Genomic DNA, 17,669 nt, shown 5'->3' on the forward strand with positions numbered 1-17,669 from the left:
TATTTTGTTGTACTAATGTAAGGTGACTTTGAGGGTCTTTAAAGGTGCCTATAAATAAAACTTATTATTACTATTATTACTACCTGGTCATCATACTCACCAAGGCTCTAAACTTAACTTAGGCTGTATAAAAAAGATGCATGTATCCCCTGGAACATCACTAATTGGTTTGCTGACTACCATTTAGAAGTTTTAAAGCTAGCTAACTTATTAGTAAAGCAATTAACAATAATATTAACTATTAAGATAGCAAACTAGAGCCTTAAAAGAACACGGACTCCTTAATGACTTCTACTACAAACAAATACTGAACAAGACTGCAAATATTTATGCTGTAGAATCAAACATTTTATCATGGAAGTCCAATAGGATTTACTTGGGTGGGGTGGGTGCAGTTTTCTCTGTGGTGGGGTTGGGTGGACTGTCCTGGGCTCGGTGGAGCCGGGGGGCGCTGCTGCGCTGGGCCCCGGTCTGGACGGGCCTGGGCCCCCTTTCCCTGGCGGGTCGCGGAGTATGGGAGTGCCTACTGGGGTCAGCGGGGGAGCTGGCCCCAGGGAGGGGTCACCTGCCCCTCCCTTCCTTCCCTCCCCATCTCCAGCTGCCTCCCTCTTCCCGCTCCACCACAACCACCCACACATGCAGGGCCTTGGAGTAGGGGTGTGTCACCAGGGTGCAGAGGAGGCTACCCCCCCTCTGTCCCCTTCTGGCTGCCTCTGCCTCAATTTTATCCCACAACTTAGACATTCACATTACTCACACTCTCATTACACATACATATAGGATCTTGGGGGTGGGCACGATACACGGAGTCCAAATTACCATCAGGGTGTACAACCTCACCCCTGGCGTCGTTGCCCACCTCTCAATTTTAAATACACGTAGACATTGAGGGCTAGCAGGAGGGACCATGCGCTTACCTGCTGCTCTCTGGCAGGTAGCTCCATGCCCTCCTGGGTTTTAATTGCACCTTAGAACACACATGCATCAACATTACAATGAGCGGGTGGAGGGAGGTTTGGAGTCTTCTCTCACACTGAAAAAAATATGTTGTTGGATTTACTTAATTCAATGGTGGACATTTGTTGCACACAGATGTTTTGCTTTGGCAGCAACTTAAACAATTGAGTTAAATTAACACAATTTATTCATGTTCAATAAACCTGTGCAATTTGTGTTGATAAAATGTGACTTAAACATGTTTTGATGAAGTAATTTGAGCTCTTGAAATATTTTAATCCTTCACAATTTTCTCACTTTATCCCAACACCATTCAATAACTTTTACCCAATACTACTTGGTCACTTAAATACTACATGTTATCTTCAAATTACATTTTGCTATTATATTCTAGTATCAAATACACAATTTTCAAACGGAGGCCTTATAACAGATTATATTGTTCTCTTCCAAGATGGTTGCTGGCATCCACCAGTAACCTTTCAAAACAAAATGTCTAATTTCACTGCATTGACAGTAGGTAAAGAATTAAACTGACATTACTCCACTACTGAATCTATATAAACCAACAGTTAAATAATGTCAGTTCTTCCGTGTTCTCTGGAATCAATCACAGCAAAGAAATTAGACTCTTTCTTTTGAAAAATGTTGGGAAAGAACAATACAAAACATTCTATTTAAGGCCTCTGACGTCAAGATTCAGTTAAACAACAATTATAACTAAACAATTTGAGGTAATGTTAGTTTCCATTAACATTAAATTAGGTTACTGAATTGGCAAACACCTTCCTATTAACATTACCCATTTTACCCCAATAACTAAAGAAATTAGCACTTGCATGTCAAAACCTTTATTCAAGAGATGCAAAAATAACATTGATACAGTGACTGTCAAAAATTACGGCACTGATCATACTGTGACATCTTGGTTCAAAACAGCAAGCTTAGAAATATTCAACGTTCCTTACTTCAACTGAATGAAACTGAAAATACCATTTCACACGGCCCATATGGGATATTTAGACTGTATAACTGTTCACGCTACATCTCTTCACTAGTAAAAGAAAGAAAAAATACAAAGAGAAATTTAAAAATGCTGCCAAACAGACAGAGAACTTGTACAGAGCAAAAGGAAAAACAAACAACAACAACAACAAAAAAACGGCTCGTCCTCATGGCAGTTGCAGTGTATATAAAAATGAACCCTGCGATCTGTTCCTGGAATTGAGCTTCAAAAATGCAGCAGAACAAGTGTGAGATTTAAATGTCCTCTCACCTAGAGCTGGTCACCTCACATGCATAACAGTGAGCTTCGTTGCAGGAGCAGTTTTGTCTTAGTTGTGAGCTTTTCTTGAGAGCTGAGTTGCTTCCAACTCCATTACCACCCTTTGAATCACCTCAAAAGTGTAGCAGAGTTGTGATGGGTAACTCATATTGAAGGAATAAAAAAGGTCCAAACAGCATGGCTACTGCAAAGGTCACGTTATCCAGATCTTGAAGAACTACTATACCCTCGATGATGATGCCAACGTCAGAAAAGTCATTGCCTGGTGCATCCTCTGGAGACAGATGTTCATTGTGGTTTTCTCAATCTGTGCAGTGGCCTCAGTCAAGTCCTGGTTAAACACAAAACATTTCTTTAAGATTCCTTTTTAAACTCATCTCTTTTGAATCTACCAGTTCTAATGTTAGAGTAATTTAAACCAATGCAAGCAACATAGTAAATAGCTATAGCCAAAGAGTGGCCTGCCATGCTGCCATTCATGGTCTAACAGAGTTTCTAAGAGAGGGTGAAAAACATAATTTCAAATGCTTTACATTAGTTTTTCTTAGAAAGACACCGGCCCATCAGAAATCCAGGTTTTGTCACTCAGAAGATGTTAGAATTTAGACTTTCAGCCCCACAATTTGGTTAGCTGTTGGTCTTTTTTTTTTTCAAACAAAAGCTAATGTAAATATTGGTGGGATTTTCCTTTGTTCACTAGAATGACAAATTTAAAGTTTTTTCACACTGATGTGACCCCTAATACAGGGGTGGGGCCTCAAGGGCCGGCGGCTGAGTTCACTACCAGGCCTCATGTGAACTTCAAATTATTAAAGAGGACTACTGGTCCTAACTGGTCCAATGAGGATCAAGTGGATAACTAAATGCATTTTAAAATGTTGCAAAGCCACAATCTACTCATAAAACACTCACCATGAACTCCTGCACCAAGATGTTGCAATTGTCTTTCACACAGATGCGGAGCACTTTGATGAGACTCCCTTTGAGCATTAATGTCATCCTAAAGTATTATAACAAAGAAAACAGATATTTGTGAACTTTTCAGTAGCACAGAAGAAAATGATCCCAGACCAAAACTTAAACCAGTCAACATGCAACACCAGCATCTACAAAGCAATATCAAAAGTTCCTGTTTGACATCAACTTTATGGATATATAGTTTCCAGAACATTTATTTTTAAAAAAAAAGATAAATTTTTCTCAGTGGGCCAGTAAATGCATGACGAAAATTATGGCATCCTTTTAGTGGAATCATTACTCACAGGTAATAGTTGACTGTTTCAATGGATGCAGCATAAAAATCTTTTACTGACCTAATGCAATACATATACACTTTGTAGTTAAAGAATTTTAAAGTTCTTACTGTCATCATGGCAGCTACATCCTTTAGCTTTGTGCCCTGTTCCCCCGATCACTTTGCAAACACTTTCAGCAGACTGTCAGAGAGAAACTCAGCTCCGTCAGAAACCTGTAAAGGCATGGTTGGGATGCACTGGAATGCTGCATTTCATCTGAAATGACATAAAATTATTTTGAAATAACAGCAGGCACTGTGCTTGGTTAATAATCAGTAATGTTTTGTTGAATAAAAACTGTGTTTCCAGATCTTATGGGATTAAAAAAATCCAAAGATGTTTATTTCTGATTTGCAACCCAAGAACCCACAAGTTACAACCTCATTTTAGTTCAAGTGTGCATTAATGTGAGTCCAGTAATCACCTTTCTGACAATACATACAGGTATAAGTCAAACCTATGGCAGATTTTGGATTTCTCAGTTGTATTAATAGGGTGGTCTATTTGAGTATGCATGCACCTAATAATTATAAAAAACCTATTATAATTAAGTTACAGAAACCTTAAGCGAAAATAGAATATACTTTCTTACCATAACACCTTGAACCCACAATCCATCAGCTGACTCCTGGTGAAATGCAGAATAGATGTGGTCTCTCAATGTGCATCAACAAAAACAAAAGCAAAAACAAAAGGACAGCAGGTGAGGGCAGGAGGGGTAGGGATGTAAGCTAGCATAATACCGCTGATGATATTAGCTAAAGCTGTTCAATGTCCAAAATCTCACTAACACCACGGTGCAGTAAATACACAATGTAACTGAAGAGTCAGTTGACAAATCTATTCACACAGAAAACCAAATTATGTTATGAGTGCCTCGTAATTAGGTTTAATGTGATATTACGGCTCTTGTGCCAAAGACAAATTCAAATGAAAAAGCGCCAATTCTTTGATAACAGATAAAACAGCAAATAAGCTAACGGCTCTTTTTTAGCATGTTACATGGCGGCACTTTAGACGTTTAACTACATTTGGCTGAAATATGGTAAATATTAATTCAAAAAATCAAGACATACCAAAAAACGTAGAGTTGGCTGCTCGACTTGACTGAGATGGATGCATTTTTTAAACCACGATCCAAAGCCCGCGAGATGAAATCACACGTGGTTTCACGAGATTTAACGTTGCTATCTTATTGACTTACTTCACCTGAACATGATATAAACAATTTAATACACCCTTTCTGCATATCATGTAGTTTTTACACTATATAGTTACATTTATCTTTAAAACATGAGGCAATTGTGTTAAATACATGCAAGATGCTTACATAAATCCAAGAGATGGCCAGTCCCTTTTTTTCAGTGCACCCCCGTTCTCTGCGGCCTGCTGGAGCGGGGGGGCTAGGAGGAGTTGGCCGTCCGACTGCGGTCTGGAGTGTGGGGCCTCCCTGCTGCTGCGGAGTCGGGGCGGTCTGCCTCTCCCCACCGCAGGGAAAAGGGTAACACCACCTGGGTCTGGGTGCAGTTCCCCCCTCCAGGGGCAAGGGTACCTAGACCCGGTTTGTAGAGTACGCTTGGGGAGTGTGATCGTGTGTACAGCATCTCTTTATGTCTGTCTCCACGTTGGTTTAGTGTGGAGTAAGTGCATATGAGAGCATGAGGGTGGGAATGGATGTTTGTGTCTGTGTGTGCCTGTATGGGAATCAGACGCCACCTCTCTGGGGACATCTCAGGCCCTCCAAGGTTTGGAGGCCTATCTCCACCCACCACCACTTCCCCTGCCAGTGGCGGACTCCCTCAGGGGTCGGTGCGTTGGTGGTTCTTTGTGTCTGGGGGTGGGCGTCCGGGTACACACCGGCTCACTCCTTGGCGGCCGCTTATCAGAGCCTGGAGCCTGGGGCTCGCTCGGGCCACTTCGGAGGTGGGGTGCCCCCGGCCTCTCGGCCTGGGGCTCGGTCACTCAGGCACAGCTGGCTGCCGGCGGAGCTCACGGGCGCGTCACTGCAACCCCCCCTGGCTTCTGCTCCGCGGCTGCTGAGTGAGCCCTCATCTGGGACTCTCCTCAGCTCTTACTGGGACAGTGGCGCGGCTGCCCCTCTGTTGGTCTTCCTTGGTCTCTTGTGTTCTGGGGCCTCTGGATGTCTGGAGTTTTGATCTCCTCCATACCTGCTTCATACCCTGGAGGACGGGGCTGTGGCCCCCCCACACTCCCTAGCAGATCGTTACATGGAGAAACCTTTGGAATGCAAGCATGCTGATCCACACAGGTGTACACACGGGTATTCACAGACGCGGACTACAGCTTTCTTGGCTGCTGCCTCAAAGCACATTGTGCGCTGTCTATCTTGCGTGCTGCACAATATCGTTTATTATTTAGTATCTACTGTTATCTACTGCTAGCTAGTTTGTGATGGTGCCGTTTTTTTTATTATGTTGCTCTTTGTTGTTTGCTTTCTCTTCTGTTTTTTTTCTCCATACAGGTGACCCAGGTGTTTTTTTTTCTTTCTTCCCCCCCTTCTCACAGTCTCTTCTCCCCTTTGGTTTTCTTTCTCTCCCTCTCTTTCTTTCATTCTTTCTCCCTGTCCTATCCCCCAGTCATGTCTGTCCCGTTTGTAGCAACTGAAAATAAAATAAATTCATAATTATAATAAAGGTCAATCAAATGGACCAATATGGCAAGGCCATGATGATCCACTTGGTAAAATAAATCCGCTTGGCATCTTTCTTGGCCTTAAGACAACAATTCTGATGGCTAAAGATCCAAACGGGACACAAAAAAAAAAAAAAGGATTTACTTGCTCTTAGAGGTGGCTGGTTTTTAGACATATCTGTTTTAAAAAATCACTCTCTGTCATGGTCTGGGTGGTTTTCCACAGCATCGGCTCCTCCCCACTGGGTGGAGTCTTTGTTGTTCCTCACCTGATGGCAATCACACCGGCAGTATTTATGACCTGCACACTCAACTGGTCTTCGCCAGATTATCTGCCAACTTTACTCAGTTCTTGGCCTCACGTCTGTTCCTTGGTGACTCATCGTGTATATTAACCTTATTTCCTCTGTTTTCTTGTCAGCATCTGAAACCCACCTACCAAGCTCTCCTGGATACAAGTTTGCAGCCACCAGTAATCTCTCCCTTTTTTCCAACTGCCAGTCTCTCCTGCTTGCCTCCCTGCATTGCACGCAGCACCCACCTGGACCTCTCCTGCCTCCCTCCTCCATGCAACCCCCACCTGCAAGCTTGTAAGACAGCTCAGTGTATTATTCTCAGATTCACTGACTGCTCTCTCCTCTGTTTCAGTGCCCTGGCCAGCCACAGTTTCCCCTGCCCAGTCCCTGCACCCAGTTATCCCTGCCATCTAGTCATAGTCATAGTATTTTCTCTCGCCTCAGACGTCTAGTTTATGTTCCTTAATTCTAGTCTGAAATTTCTGTTAGCCTCTGAGCATTGTAAATAAAGACTCTTTTCGTTACACCGCACCTCTGGCCCCTCCAGGTTTGAAACTGCACTTGAGTCCATCCCATTTCCACGGGCCACTGTGCCATGACACTCTTGTTTTTCTGGCAGTTTCATTTCAATGAAGAGGCAGAATATGAACCAAAAATCCATAAAAGCACATTGCATTTCTTTTCTTTTTTTTTTTTGCCTGTCCCGTTTGGCTCTTTTGCCATTAGAATTATTGTCTAAAGGCGAAGAACGATGCCCAAGAAGATCTCTTGATCTCCAAGGATCTTGGTGAGAAGGTGAAAACGGTTTGTGCAAGGTACTGTGGGGCGATCGTGGCTCAAGAGTTGGGAGTTCGCCTTGTAATCGGAAGGTTGCCGGTTCGAGCCCCGGCTTGGACAGTCTCGGTCGTTGTGTCCTTGGGCAAGACACTTCACCCGTTGCCTACTGGTGGTGGTCAGAGGGCCCGGTGGCGCCAGTGTCCGGCAGCCTCGCCTCTGTCAGTGCGCCCCAGGGTGGCTGTGGCTACAATGTAGCTTGCCATCACCAGTGTGTGAATGTGTGTGTGAATGGGTGGATGACAGGTTGTGTAAAGCGCTTTGGGGTCCTTAGGGACTAGAAAAGCGCTATACAAATACAGGCCATTTTACTTTGCAACTCCACCCGCTGGATTTGTAAGAAGGAAATGTATGGCTAAAGAAGCACATTATGATCATGGAGTTGCCAGTCTCCAGACCTCAGTCCTCTAGAAAATCTATGGAGGGAGCTGAAGTTTTGAGTCGCCAAGCAGCAGCAGCAAAGAAACCTAAAGGATTTACAGAGTTTAAAGAGAATCCTCTTTTGCAGACCAAAATGTTCAAATAGAACAAAATACATAATCCCATAACTTGAGATTAAAAGTTATGAGTATTCTACAGGGTGAGTAGAATACTATGGGTGCCAGGTCCGAGCATTCCTAGATGAACAGTTTCCTGGAAAGTGGATTGGTCGCCGTGGGCGAGTTGAATGGCCTCCAAGGTCTCCTGATCTGACCCCCTTAGACTTTTATCTTTGGGGTCATCTGAAGGCAATTTTCTATGGTGTGAAGATACGAGATGTGCAGCACCTGAAACTACGGATACTGGATGCCTGTGCTGGCATTTCTCCTGCGGTGTTGCTATCAGTGTGTGAAGAGTGGGAGAAGAGGGTTGCATTGACAATCCAACACAATGGGCAGCACATTGAACACATTGTATAAGTGGTCAGAAACTTGTAAATAATTCATGAAAGAATAAAGTTACGTTGAAACCAAGCACACCATTGTTTTTCTTGTGACATTACCAATAAGTTTGATGTGTCACACGGCCCTCTTCCTATAGGGCTTTAGAGCGTGATGTCACGGAATGTGATCTCCCACCATGACGGTAGGCCAAACGAAGCACACGGAAGCGTCAGCTATGGTTTGTTTGTACTGTGTTGTTGGTTGCAACGTTAGATCACACAATAGGGCAGGCAAGAAGCTGGAAAATGGGCTCTCTTTTCATCGTTTACCCTCCTGGAGGCAACGGGAGGGATTTAATGTATCTGATATTACTAAACGAAGACGTCAGGCTTGGATTGCAGTGGTCAGGCTCGGACCGGCACCCAAGACGAGTGCAACGAAAGCGAAAAAGAGCACCCATCAGAGGTAACCCCCGCCCTGAACCAAACGAATCACAGACCGGTACCGGTCCGTGGCCCGGGGGTTGCAGACTGCTGATTTACACCATGCTTGGAGCCCATAGCTTGTGAGCAGTGGTGCTACAACAATGCTAACATGTGCACAAGATATTTGGTATAACATGACTGGTACTTAAAAGAGTGGCTTCCAGTGCCTTTGCAAAACACTGGTTTGAACTTGCTTCAATATCATTAATGCAGCTGCTCTTCTGCACTACTACAACAACAACAACTTGATGCATGCTCAATCTTCAGGCAAGGAAATCGCAGAAATTTGATTATGTTTATCTGGACATAGCGATTCCAGTTCTCTCATGTATCTCCTACTGAAATCTCTTCATCCTGATGAATAGAATCAACTTTCTGGGCCTACTTACAGAAGTGTGGACCAGCAAATCCAACAGCAGAAGAGCCAAACAATCTAGACGTACAAGATACTTTGGCATTGTGCCACTTTAAGACAATGACTGGCTATGAAAAGTCTGTTTGGGAATGCATCATCGTTCCCCCACATAAGCTGGAAGAGGTGGCTGGGGAAAGAGAGATCTGGGTTCCTCTGCTTAGGCTGCTGCCCTCATGACCCTGACCTGGATAAGCAGAAGGATGGATGGTCTTTGCAAAATAAGTTTGTCCTTTTCTTTGTTTCTTCGTGTCCAGCCTCACATACAATTCAGTATAAGCCTTTTCCGTTTTACTTTGTCACCACTCACTTGCCATGTCTCCCAGTACTCCTGCCTACTTTCTTCATCTCCCTGACTATTCCACTTTTTCTTTGCTGACCTCTTCCTTTGAACACTTTGCTATATTTCCTTATTCCACAACCAGGTCTACCTGTCTGCTTTCCTTTGTCCAGAAAACACACTTTCTTGGATACACCTTCCCTGGCAGCTTCCCTCACCCAGTCATTTGGTAACTTTTCCCTACCACGCAGAGCCTGTCTCAACTTCTTCCTGAACTCCACCCAACATTCTTCCTTCTTCTTCCTAAGTTCACGTGCTGCTTCTTGATTTCTTGAGTCATGCAACAGCAACAAGCAATGCCTCCTGGCTACATTTTCCTCCTCCTTTCTTAATCCTTTCAGATTCTGTATAAGATATAGCCTACCTTTGTGCACCTTGCTACACTCCTTTTTGTCACCCTTTGTTCCCCCTCCTTCTCGAAATATGTGTTCACCACAACAATTCCCCCCCCCCCAAAAAAAAAAAAAATCCAGTACCATTCGGCCCTCTTATTGCTTTGATCTGTATCTTCATGCTGGAAGCGAGTATCAAACTGCCTTTACTTTCTCTGGCAACTGATTGTTTGGAATTCTGCAAAAGGTGGATAAAATGTAAGAGAAAAATTAAGAAAGACAGGGTCTTAAGAGGAAAAAATTAATAAAGTGAGATGAAGAAGGGGAAAGGGTACAAGAAGGAGGTGTGTAAGACTGAGTGAAAGAAGGTAGCAGTTTAGAGTGAATTAAATATATAACCCTATATGTAGGGCTGACAGGAGTTGATGCCTCACGCCACACTGAAACATGAATAAAGTCATGTGCTGTCTCTTTAAACTATGCACAGCGGACCACAGGATAGAGGAAGAGTAGAATCAAGTCTGCCCAAGAATAACAAACCATTTCCTGTCTCAACATTAAACATGTCAAAAGAGCTGCCAGTGATTGCCAGCGCAGATCTATGAAGCAAATAATAATGTAACTAATAACAGTGTTTAGAAATATAATTAATCACTGATTAACCTACCAAACCATTTTTTTCTCAGTCAAACAAGGGCCGTTGATGCCTTCAGACTGCTTTTTCTCTGATCAAACATTCAAAACCTTCATAATAATTGCTACTAGTTCTGTTTCTGTTACTATTGTATTCATAGTCATGTCGCTGTATCAAGAATGTTACAATTTGTGATTTCAGAGTCCACATATTCAACCTGTCTTAAACGTGTTTCCCACTTTTTAAGTTACATATGACTTTATGTTTTACTTGAAGTCGAAATGTCTTTTATTTTGAAAAGCGGACCTCGCCGGACGTCCTTCCAGGTTTAACAGCTACCTTGATACCAGCGGGAGAAAGCTACTTGCAAGCAGATACACAAAGAGAGAGTGGAAGGATCTGCAGCTATGGGAATCAAACTGTACTACACCACTGTTACTGCCTCGAGGACGGTGAGTCAAGCAGCCATAATTGACAACATGTACTGTTATATTTATGCTTTTAGCTCCGGTGGCAGCAGCTAACAGTCCAACAGACACACCCAGCACCCTATCAGTAGTAAGCTTCCTCCTGACTAACAGTGCAGCGGGCCTATGCCTAACTCACTGCCCCTTTATTGCATTATTGAAACGTCAGAGTTATTAGTGTGAAAGCTCGATAATCATTAAAGTTATCATTGGGAGTTAAATTTAAACTTAAACGACCCGTAAAGACAAAGCAGGTTGCCTTATTCCACCTAGCTTCCCTTGCCTTAGTTGGAGAAAGGTGTTTTTATGAAGCAGCTTAGCTAGCAGGTTTTTGCGTATAATTCTCCTTAAAGCGCTTACTTATTCTAATCAGTGAAATTCTCATAGTGTTATTGTGGTGCATGAGGAGTGGTTCATTGTAGCGAACACAAGTATCCGTTTCCTGTACAGAGAGAAGCGCACCAAACTACATTTAAAAATCTGGCAGCTGCTTGTTCTCGCTAATTTAAACCATAACGCTAAGGCCTGATATAAACAGAGTGTATCTAATACGTCAGCATGAATCTGATTTACTAAACGGCACATGTTTCGAAGGAATTTGGATTTTTATAAGCGGCACACCCAATCCTCTATCTTCTTGTTCCAGTTATTCTAGATCGACAGTTAGCCCGTAGGGAATCGGTAATAAAATACAAATGTTCTTTAAATGAGAGCTAGCTGGTATTTCACATGTATGCCGAAGTAACTAGTAGGAAGTCTAACGTTAATGCATCAAACCACTTTATGTTGTCATGTGTGTATTTGTTGTATGGTCAGTGCAGCAAATTCTTGGATTTTGTAATAGTTTGGTTCATAATTTTCCACAGAATATATAAAGAAGGACTAAATGGAACAAGGTGATGTTCAGACTATCTGCAGAAGTGTACAAACTGACATTGTACAACCTTTTTTTTTTTTTTTATAACAATCATTTTGCAGGACTTTTTTTTTTCTTTTTGAAGTTAGCTTGTACAGTGGAGTGGGACAAACATCTGGTATCTATTAGCTGTGAGGAAATGCACAGTGAAAAGGTTGTAACAGGCGTTCATTTTTAACTCTTGCATGTGCAGCATTGCTTCTAGCTACCTTCGTGGTGGCTGCGGTGTGCTACACCCGTCACTGTAGCATTTTTTTTAACCTAACTTATTTAAAAAATGATGATGCAACATCGTAGTTATTTAATACTTGTCTATGTTTCACTTTTGCTTTTTTATATTAAGACTAATGCAATTCCTCAAAACATCTTATTATAATTTAACTGCATAAGTGTACAAAACATTTCTAGAATCACCTCAGTAGCTCAGACCTACATTATTATGTCAGTGTTTCCAGTCAGCTGCAGCACACATGAAACTTCTCATAATTCAGAGGTGCTTCCTAAAATTTTATGGAACAAATACGAGCAATTCCCCTTTTTTTTTTCAGTTTAAGGAAATGAGACTGGGCTGTCTGTGTGTTGCCAGTTAGTGCTGTTTTTAGGTGTGGTTCCCCCCCCCCCCCCCCCCCCCCCACCCCACACACACACACACACACACACACACACTTCCTGAGTCACCCACAAGATAGCAGACTGTCTACTACATCTATTAATCATCACATTTGTGTAACATATGCAACATAAAGCTGCAGCTTTTTACTGGCAGAGCATCAAAAATGCCTTAAATCATATTCTTTTCTATTATAGTGTTGTTTCTTTTTTTTTCTTTTTCTTTTTTTTTTAAAAAGAAGAAAAAAGGGTCATGTTTTTTTCCCTTTTGGGAAAATAGCATTACCAGGTGTATCTGAACAGTCCTTCAGAGAATTTCAGCCTTCATCTGCCTCTTGTTTTATCACACACTGACTAAAACACTTATCAGCTTCACAGCTATCATGATTTTGCTCTGCTAAGCTCTTGGAAATGTAGTCGGTGAACAGTAGATTGGAAACTGTGGTGTCACATGTCACTGTCTGCAAATTAAACACAGATAAATGAGTTGTCTGCTTCCTGTTAATTGTATTTGGGTTGATTAAGATCCTAAAACCCTTGTTTTGGCCTTTTTGGGGGGGCTTTATTTAATGCTAGGTGAAGTCTCAACAGGCAGAAGTGATACGAATCCTTGAAAGCAAAAGCATCCAGTACGAGCTCATCGACATCTCTGTGGGCGGGGAGCTCCGTGATGAAATGAGGAGCAAAGTGGGGGACCCGACGGCAGTCCCTCCCCAGCTTTTCAACGAACACCAGTACTGTGGGGTAAGGAAAACACACACACACAGACTCTTTGCTTATTCATACAGTGAAGTGCTGGTGCTGTCAACACAGTAATTGTTTGTCACAAGTTAAAAATGTGAAACCACGTTTTTGAAACTGAAATCTCAAATCTACTCCAGCATCCTGACACTTCACTCTCAAAGCCCTGTAAGCTGCCTGTGACAACTGAACATGTGTGAACACTTTTCAAAGTAAACTCCACCTGCAGGATGATTTAATCACGTGGTTGTTAAATGCATGTGTCCCTCAAATTTTCAGTATATCAGTAATCAATATATCATTAAATAGTTAACGCATGTGTCAGTTGTTAGTTAGCTGTCGCAGTCAAATTGCTAAATGCCTTCAAGGAGGTTTGTTGAAGAGCATTTTTGGGTTTTATTTTATTTTTCTCTCTTGAAAATTTGATATCAAAATTCCACAGTCACTGCTTCTCTACTAAGTTGTGCCAGTATTAAACTGGTTAATCATTATACGCCAAGGATATGTGTGTGCAAAACTGAATTAGCATAAAAGGATGCCTACGTTGGTGCTGCAGCAGTGGTTTCAAAATCTCTGTATTTCTATTTGAGATTTTTCTTGGTTACATTCAGAATCTTCTGTGCTGACAGCAGCTCCCGCTCTCTGCAAAAGGACCTGCAAACTCAGTCACCTTTAATGGCCACGTTAGGGAGAAGTTTGATTTTCAAAACTTCAGCAGAAAGTCCTCTTTAATTCTCAACATAACATAAATGGATCCAACAATAACTATAGAGGATAAAAAGGAACACGGTGGAGACGATACAAGAACTCTGTTACTTAATAACACGTAATAAACGATGCATTTAAAATATAAAAACTTTCGAATATATTTCAACAAAAAGTCTTGTGTTCTGACGTTCATTGTCATCCTCACAAATATCACATCAGGATGCAGGCGTACAGACACACTCACATATTCTCACCAATAACGCAACGCTGAACTCATTGAAACAGTTGTTTTCCTTAACGGAGGTCAAGTTGTACAAAGTGAACAATACATTTACACGAGGCTCATGTGCTCTGCTTTTGATTTATCAGAGTGCTGCGTTACTTCCAGCAGTTGTGGGATTGTGCTGCTGCTGGTTTGTTGTTTTGTGTACTTATTAACACTGTTGGCATTTTCTTCCTCTCGACAGAACTATGAAATGTTTTCCGAGGCAGTGGAAGCGGATACAGTGGAACAGTTTCTGAAACTGGCGTGAGGATGACGGAGTACCTTAACCTCATTTCCCCACCCGCCTCGTGTCCTATCAGAGTCCTGTTGTCCAGTCTCTCTGTCTCTCTCTCTCTCTCTCTCACTCTGCACCACTAGCAGTGGCCACCCACTTTCAATGCCATAATGAAAAATGCCAAATATCATGAATACTACTAATCAGCAAAGACACATTCCCTGTAATGCACCATTATGCTTGAAATCAGTCTTACTCTCTTTTTATGTCCTTTTTTCTCTCCATTTGATTCCTCTCAGATCTTATTTTATCCATCTGACAGGCTAGTGTTAGTGCTCCTGGTCCATTAGGAATCAATGGGCTGTCTGAATATGCGGTAATTAGGTCGACTAATCTTGGCTGTGGCCAACTGATCGCTGGAGATTAAACTAATCCACTGGATGACAACATTTAACCCAGAATCTTCCTGATGTGGCAGGCAGACCAAGCACACCATCATCCATCAGTCTTAACTACTTTTTGGCATCTTATTCTGTAGCCTTCGGGTTCCCATGTTGCACATTACACCACACTGTTTGCACTTCATGTGGATGCAAATGTACAGCTAAGTAGCAAGGACTGAAGTCCCTCAATCCAATTAATTCAGAATTAGAGCAGCTAAAAGACAGATTTTAGGTGAAGCTGGTTTTTGAGAATTTTGGTCCATTGGTCTCCTTATGTAGGATGGGAGCTGACCTACTTAAAGGAACGGTGCCACCAGAAATCAAGTGTGTGTTCTTCACAATATTACAAATAAAAGCTAAAAATAATTAGCTTGTGTGCAATGCGTTAACGCTACCGTCAAGTTTTTCTGCACCCAAAAATACATCGTTCTGTAAGTCTAATGCAACGACTTATACAAAGACAACTATTGATAACATTTTAATGGTCCATTGTTTACATACATGTTTGCTAGCTTGTAGGCTTGTTTTTTGTCTGTCTGCACATGGCACTCTACTGCGACTAATGTCTGTTGGCGGGATTGTGTATGACAGTGTCCATCAGCACAGTGTAAACCAAAGGCAGTAGAATTGGTGGACATAGCTGCTGTGGTTTGTGAAAGTCTTTTATGAAGCCTCGAGATGAGTGAGCTCATGGCTTTACTGCAGTATTATTCCACAGAATTACATTTTACTTCCCTAAACCAAGAAAAATAAAACGCTGTGGGACGCCATCAAAGTAAACCTGCACGCTGCATTAAAAAAGCAATGTCTTTGGATTCTGGTCAAAAAACTATTTAAAAAAAAAAATAAAAAAAAAAGGTTGATATCTTAACTGAACACCAAAGTATTACATATATATTTATGATTTATCTCCATTGGGCCAAACTTACTAAAAACTGGTTTACGCCTTAAAAAAAAAATTCAGTGGTCATACATTTCAATAAGCAGCTGCTTACGTTTCGCATCCAATAGAGTGGGATGAACAGATGTCTTTATGTTGCATTTGGTGCCAATCTGTAATATATTTTAGCTGGTGGATGCTCACTGCAGTGTTAGCACTTACCTGCCATCTTCTACATTTTTCCGTAGTGTTCCTGTTGAACTTGAAAGCTTCATTTCTGGCACTGAGGGCTGCTCTGTGTTCATCAACACGGGGCAGAAAGATGCAAAAGAAATTAGAAGAGAGTTAGAAAAAAACAAAAGATCTGAGTGATCTGGCTTTCAACCGCGTATCTTCTCATTCCGCCGTCTATTTCATCTTACGGTTTCATCTGAATAACCTGGCATGAAGATGCAGTAATGTGACTATGCACTGAAACCCTGCCTCATTCTGAACACAGATGTAAAGGTGCAAGCAGACATGTTTGTACCGACCTGAATTAATCTTACCAGCCTTAGGGAACACTCACCACATGGGAAAAATGAAGGCTTCACTTATCTGTGCTTTTTATGCATTCATGTTATTACGCTGATTATCATTAGTTTACTTATATTGATCATTCCATTTCTTTTTTTCCCCTGTTTAACTGAGAACAGCCCAGTTTCCCTGTCTCACTCATAGCACCCGTCAGTCCCCCTCGCTGTCATACTCGTATTGTTACGGTTTGGGATCACCAACGATGACGGCCTTCACACACAATGTTTGTGCACTGTTTTGTAAGTTGATGGTTGTGGATGTTTGCCTGTTATTGATGTATAATCACTATGAATCATGGTTCAGACATTCCACGTCTCTCTCTGAGCTCCTGCTTTGCTTTTGGACCAATTCCCCTTGGCCAAAAAAAAAGAAGAAAATAGGGAATAAAATGCTGTTGTCTTCCAAGAAGATTGTGAAAAGTGATTTATGGGTTAAAAAAAAGTAAATGAATAAAATGGAGTTGAATCTACCTGTCTGGACTATTCTTATACACAAAAAGAAGGTCATTTTAATTTGCAGATCAGTGCTTTATTAATTTTTAGGCATCTTCATGCATGACACTTAGTTTCTTATTCTCAGTTTAAATGCATAACCAGCTGCATTTGGGTAATTCTCGAAGAAATGGACAACACATAAGAAAGGTGAAGAGTGGAGACAGAGCTAAGACAAGTGACAAGGATGAGTGAGAAGGTTTACAAGACTGACCTGCTATGATTTATGGTTTGGAGATAGTGGCACTAATAGAAAGGAGGGGAGGTGGCAGATGTTAAGATTTCCATTGGGAGACACAGGATGAGAAATTAGTTTATTAAAGGGACAGTTTAGGTAGAGGAATTTGGAGAGAACCTAAGAGGAGTAAAGCTAAAATGCTTTGGACATGTGCAGAAGAAGGTAGAAGGATGTAGCTGGCAGGAGGGAAAGAAAGGAAGACCGCAAAGAAGATCTATGTACAGATAGGGTGAGACTAGAGGCAACTCCTAAAGGGAGAAGAGGAAGAAGGAGAAATTGGTAACATTAAAATTCACATTGAAGTTGGTATGTAGTATGATGTCGCTTGAGTGCAATGGCTCATTTGACAAAAGGCCAAAGAACCGATTGAAGACTTAGGAGGGCCAGGAAACCTATGACCCTTCTTTCAATCCAGGGGCTCGATGTGGACATTCTGGAGGACTATAAATACCCCGGAGTTCTCGCTGATAATAAAATGGACTGGGTTAAAAACGCCACTGCCCTCTACAGGAAGTCGTTTCTATTTTCTAAGGCGGCTGAGATCTTTCAGCATCTATCAGACAATGATCAGGATTTTTTATGAGTTTGTTGTGGCCAGTGCCATCCTCTATGCTGTTGCATGCTGGGGCAGCAGGTTGAGGGTCGCGGATGCCAACAGACTCAATAAACTGGCCCACAAGGTCACATGGTAAAGTGCTAGCATGACATGAACATT

At 41.9% G+C, this 17,669-nt stretch overlaps 1 protein-coding gene and 1 long non-coding RNA gene across 4 annotated transcripts; one reads left to right on the top strand and one right to left on the bottom strand.

The window, feature by feature from the left end:
- Positions 1 to 1,042: 1,042 nt before the first annotated feature.
- On the bottom strand, positions 1,043 to 4,892 carry LOC143414677 (uncharacterized). 3 transcript variants are annotated; one of them, XR_013095358.1, is made up of 5 exons: positions 4,614 to 4,892; positions 4,130 to 4,165; positions 3,606 to 3,753; positions 3,155 to 3,242; positions 1,043 to 2,573 (listed from the first exon to the last, which is right to left on the bottom strand). It is a non-coding gene; the product is annotated as an uncharacterized LOC143414677 (long non-coding RNA). The 3 variants fall into 3 exon arrangements; XR_013095357.1 differs by having other exon boundaries at positions 4,130 to 4,193; XR_013095356.1 differs by lacking the exon at positions 4,614 to 4,892 and having other exon boundaries at positions 4,130 to 4,219.
- Positions 4,893 to 10,686: 5,794 nt separating this feature from the next.
- On the top strand, positions 10,687 to 16,694 carry sh3bgrl3 (SH3 domain binding glutamate-rich protein like 3). The gene is made up of 3 exons (XM_004564374.5): positions 10,687 to 10,837; positions 12,954 to 13,121; positions 14,294 to 16,694. Exons 1-3 carry the CDS (start codon positions 10,793 to 10,795, stop codon positions 14,357 to 14,359), a joined length of 279 nt encoding a protein of 92 aa, XP_004564431.1. The 5' UTR covers positions 10,687 to 10,792; the 3' UTR covers positions 14,360 to 16,694.
- Positions 16,695 to 17,669: the final 975 nt, after the last annotated feature.

Source organism: Maylandia zebra, linkage group LG22 (genome assembly GCF_041146795.1).
Source record: "Maylandia zebra isolate NMK-2024a linkage group LG22, Mzebra_GT3a, whole genome shotgun sequence".
Lineage (NCBI taxonomy): Eukaryota > Metazoa > Chordata > Actinopteri > Cichliformes > Cichlidae > Maylandia > Maylandia zebra.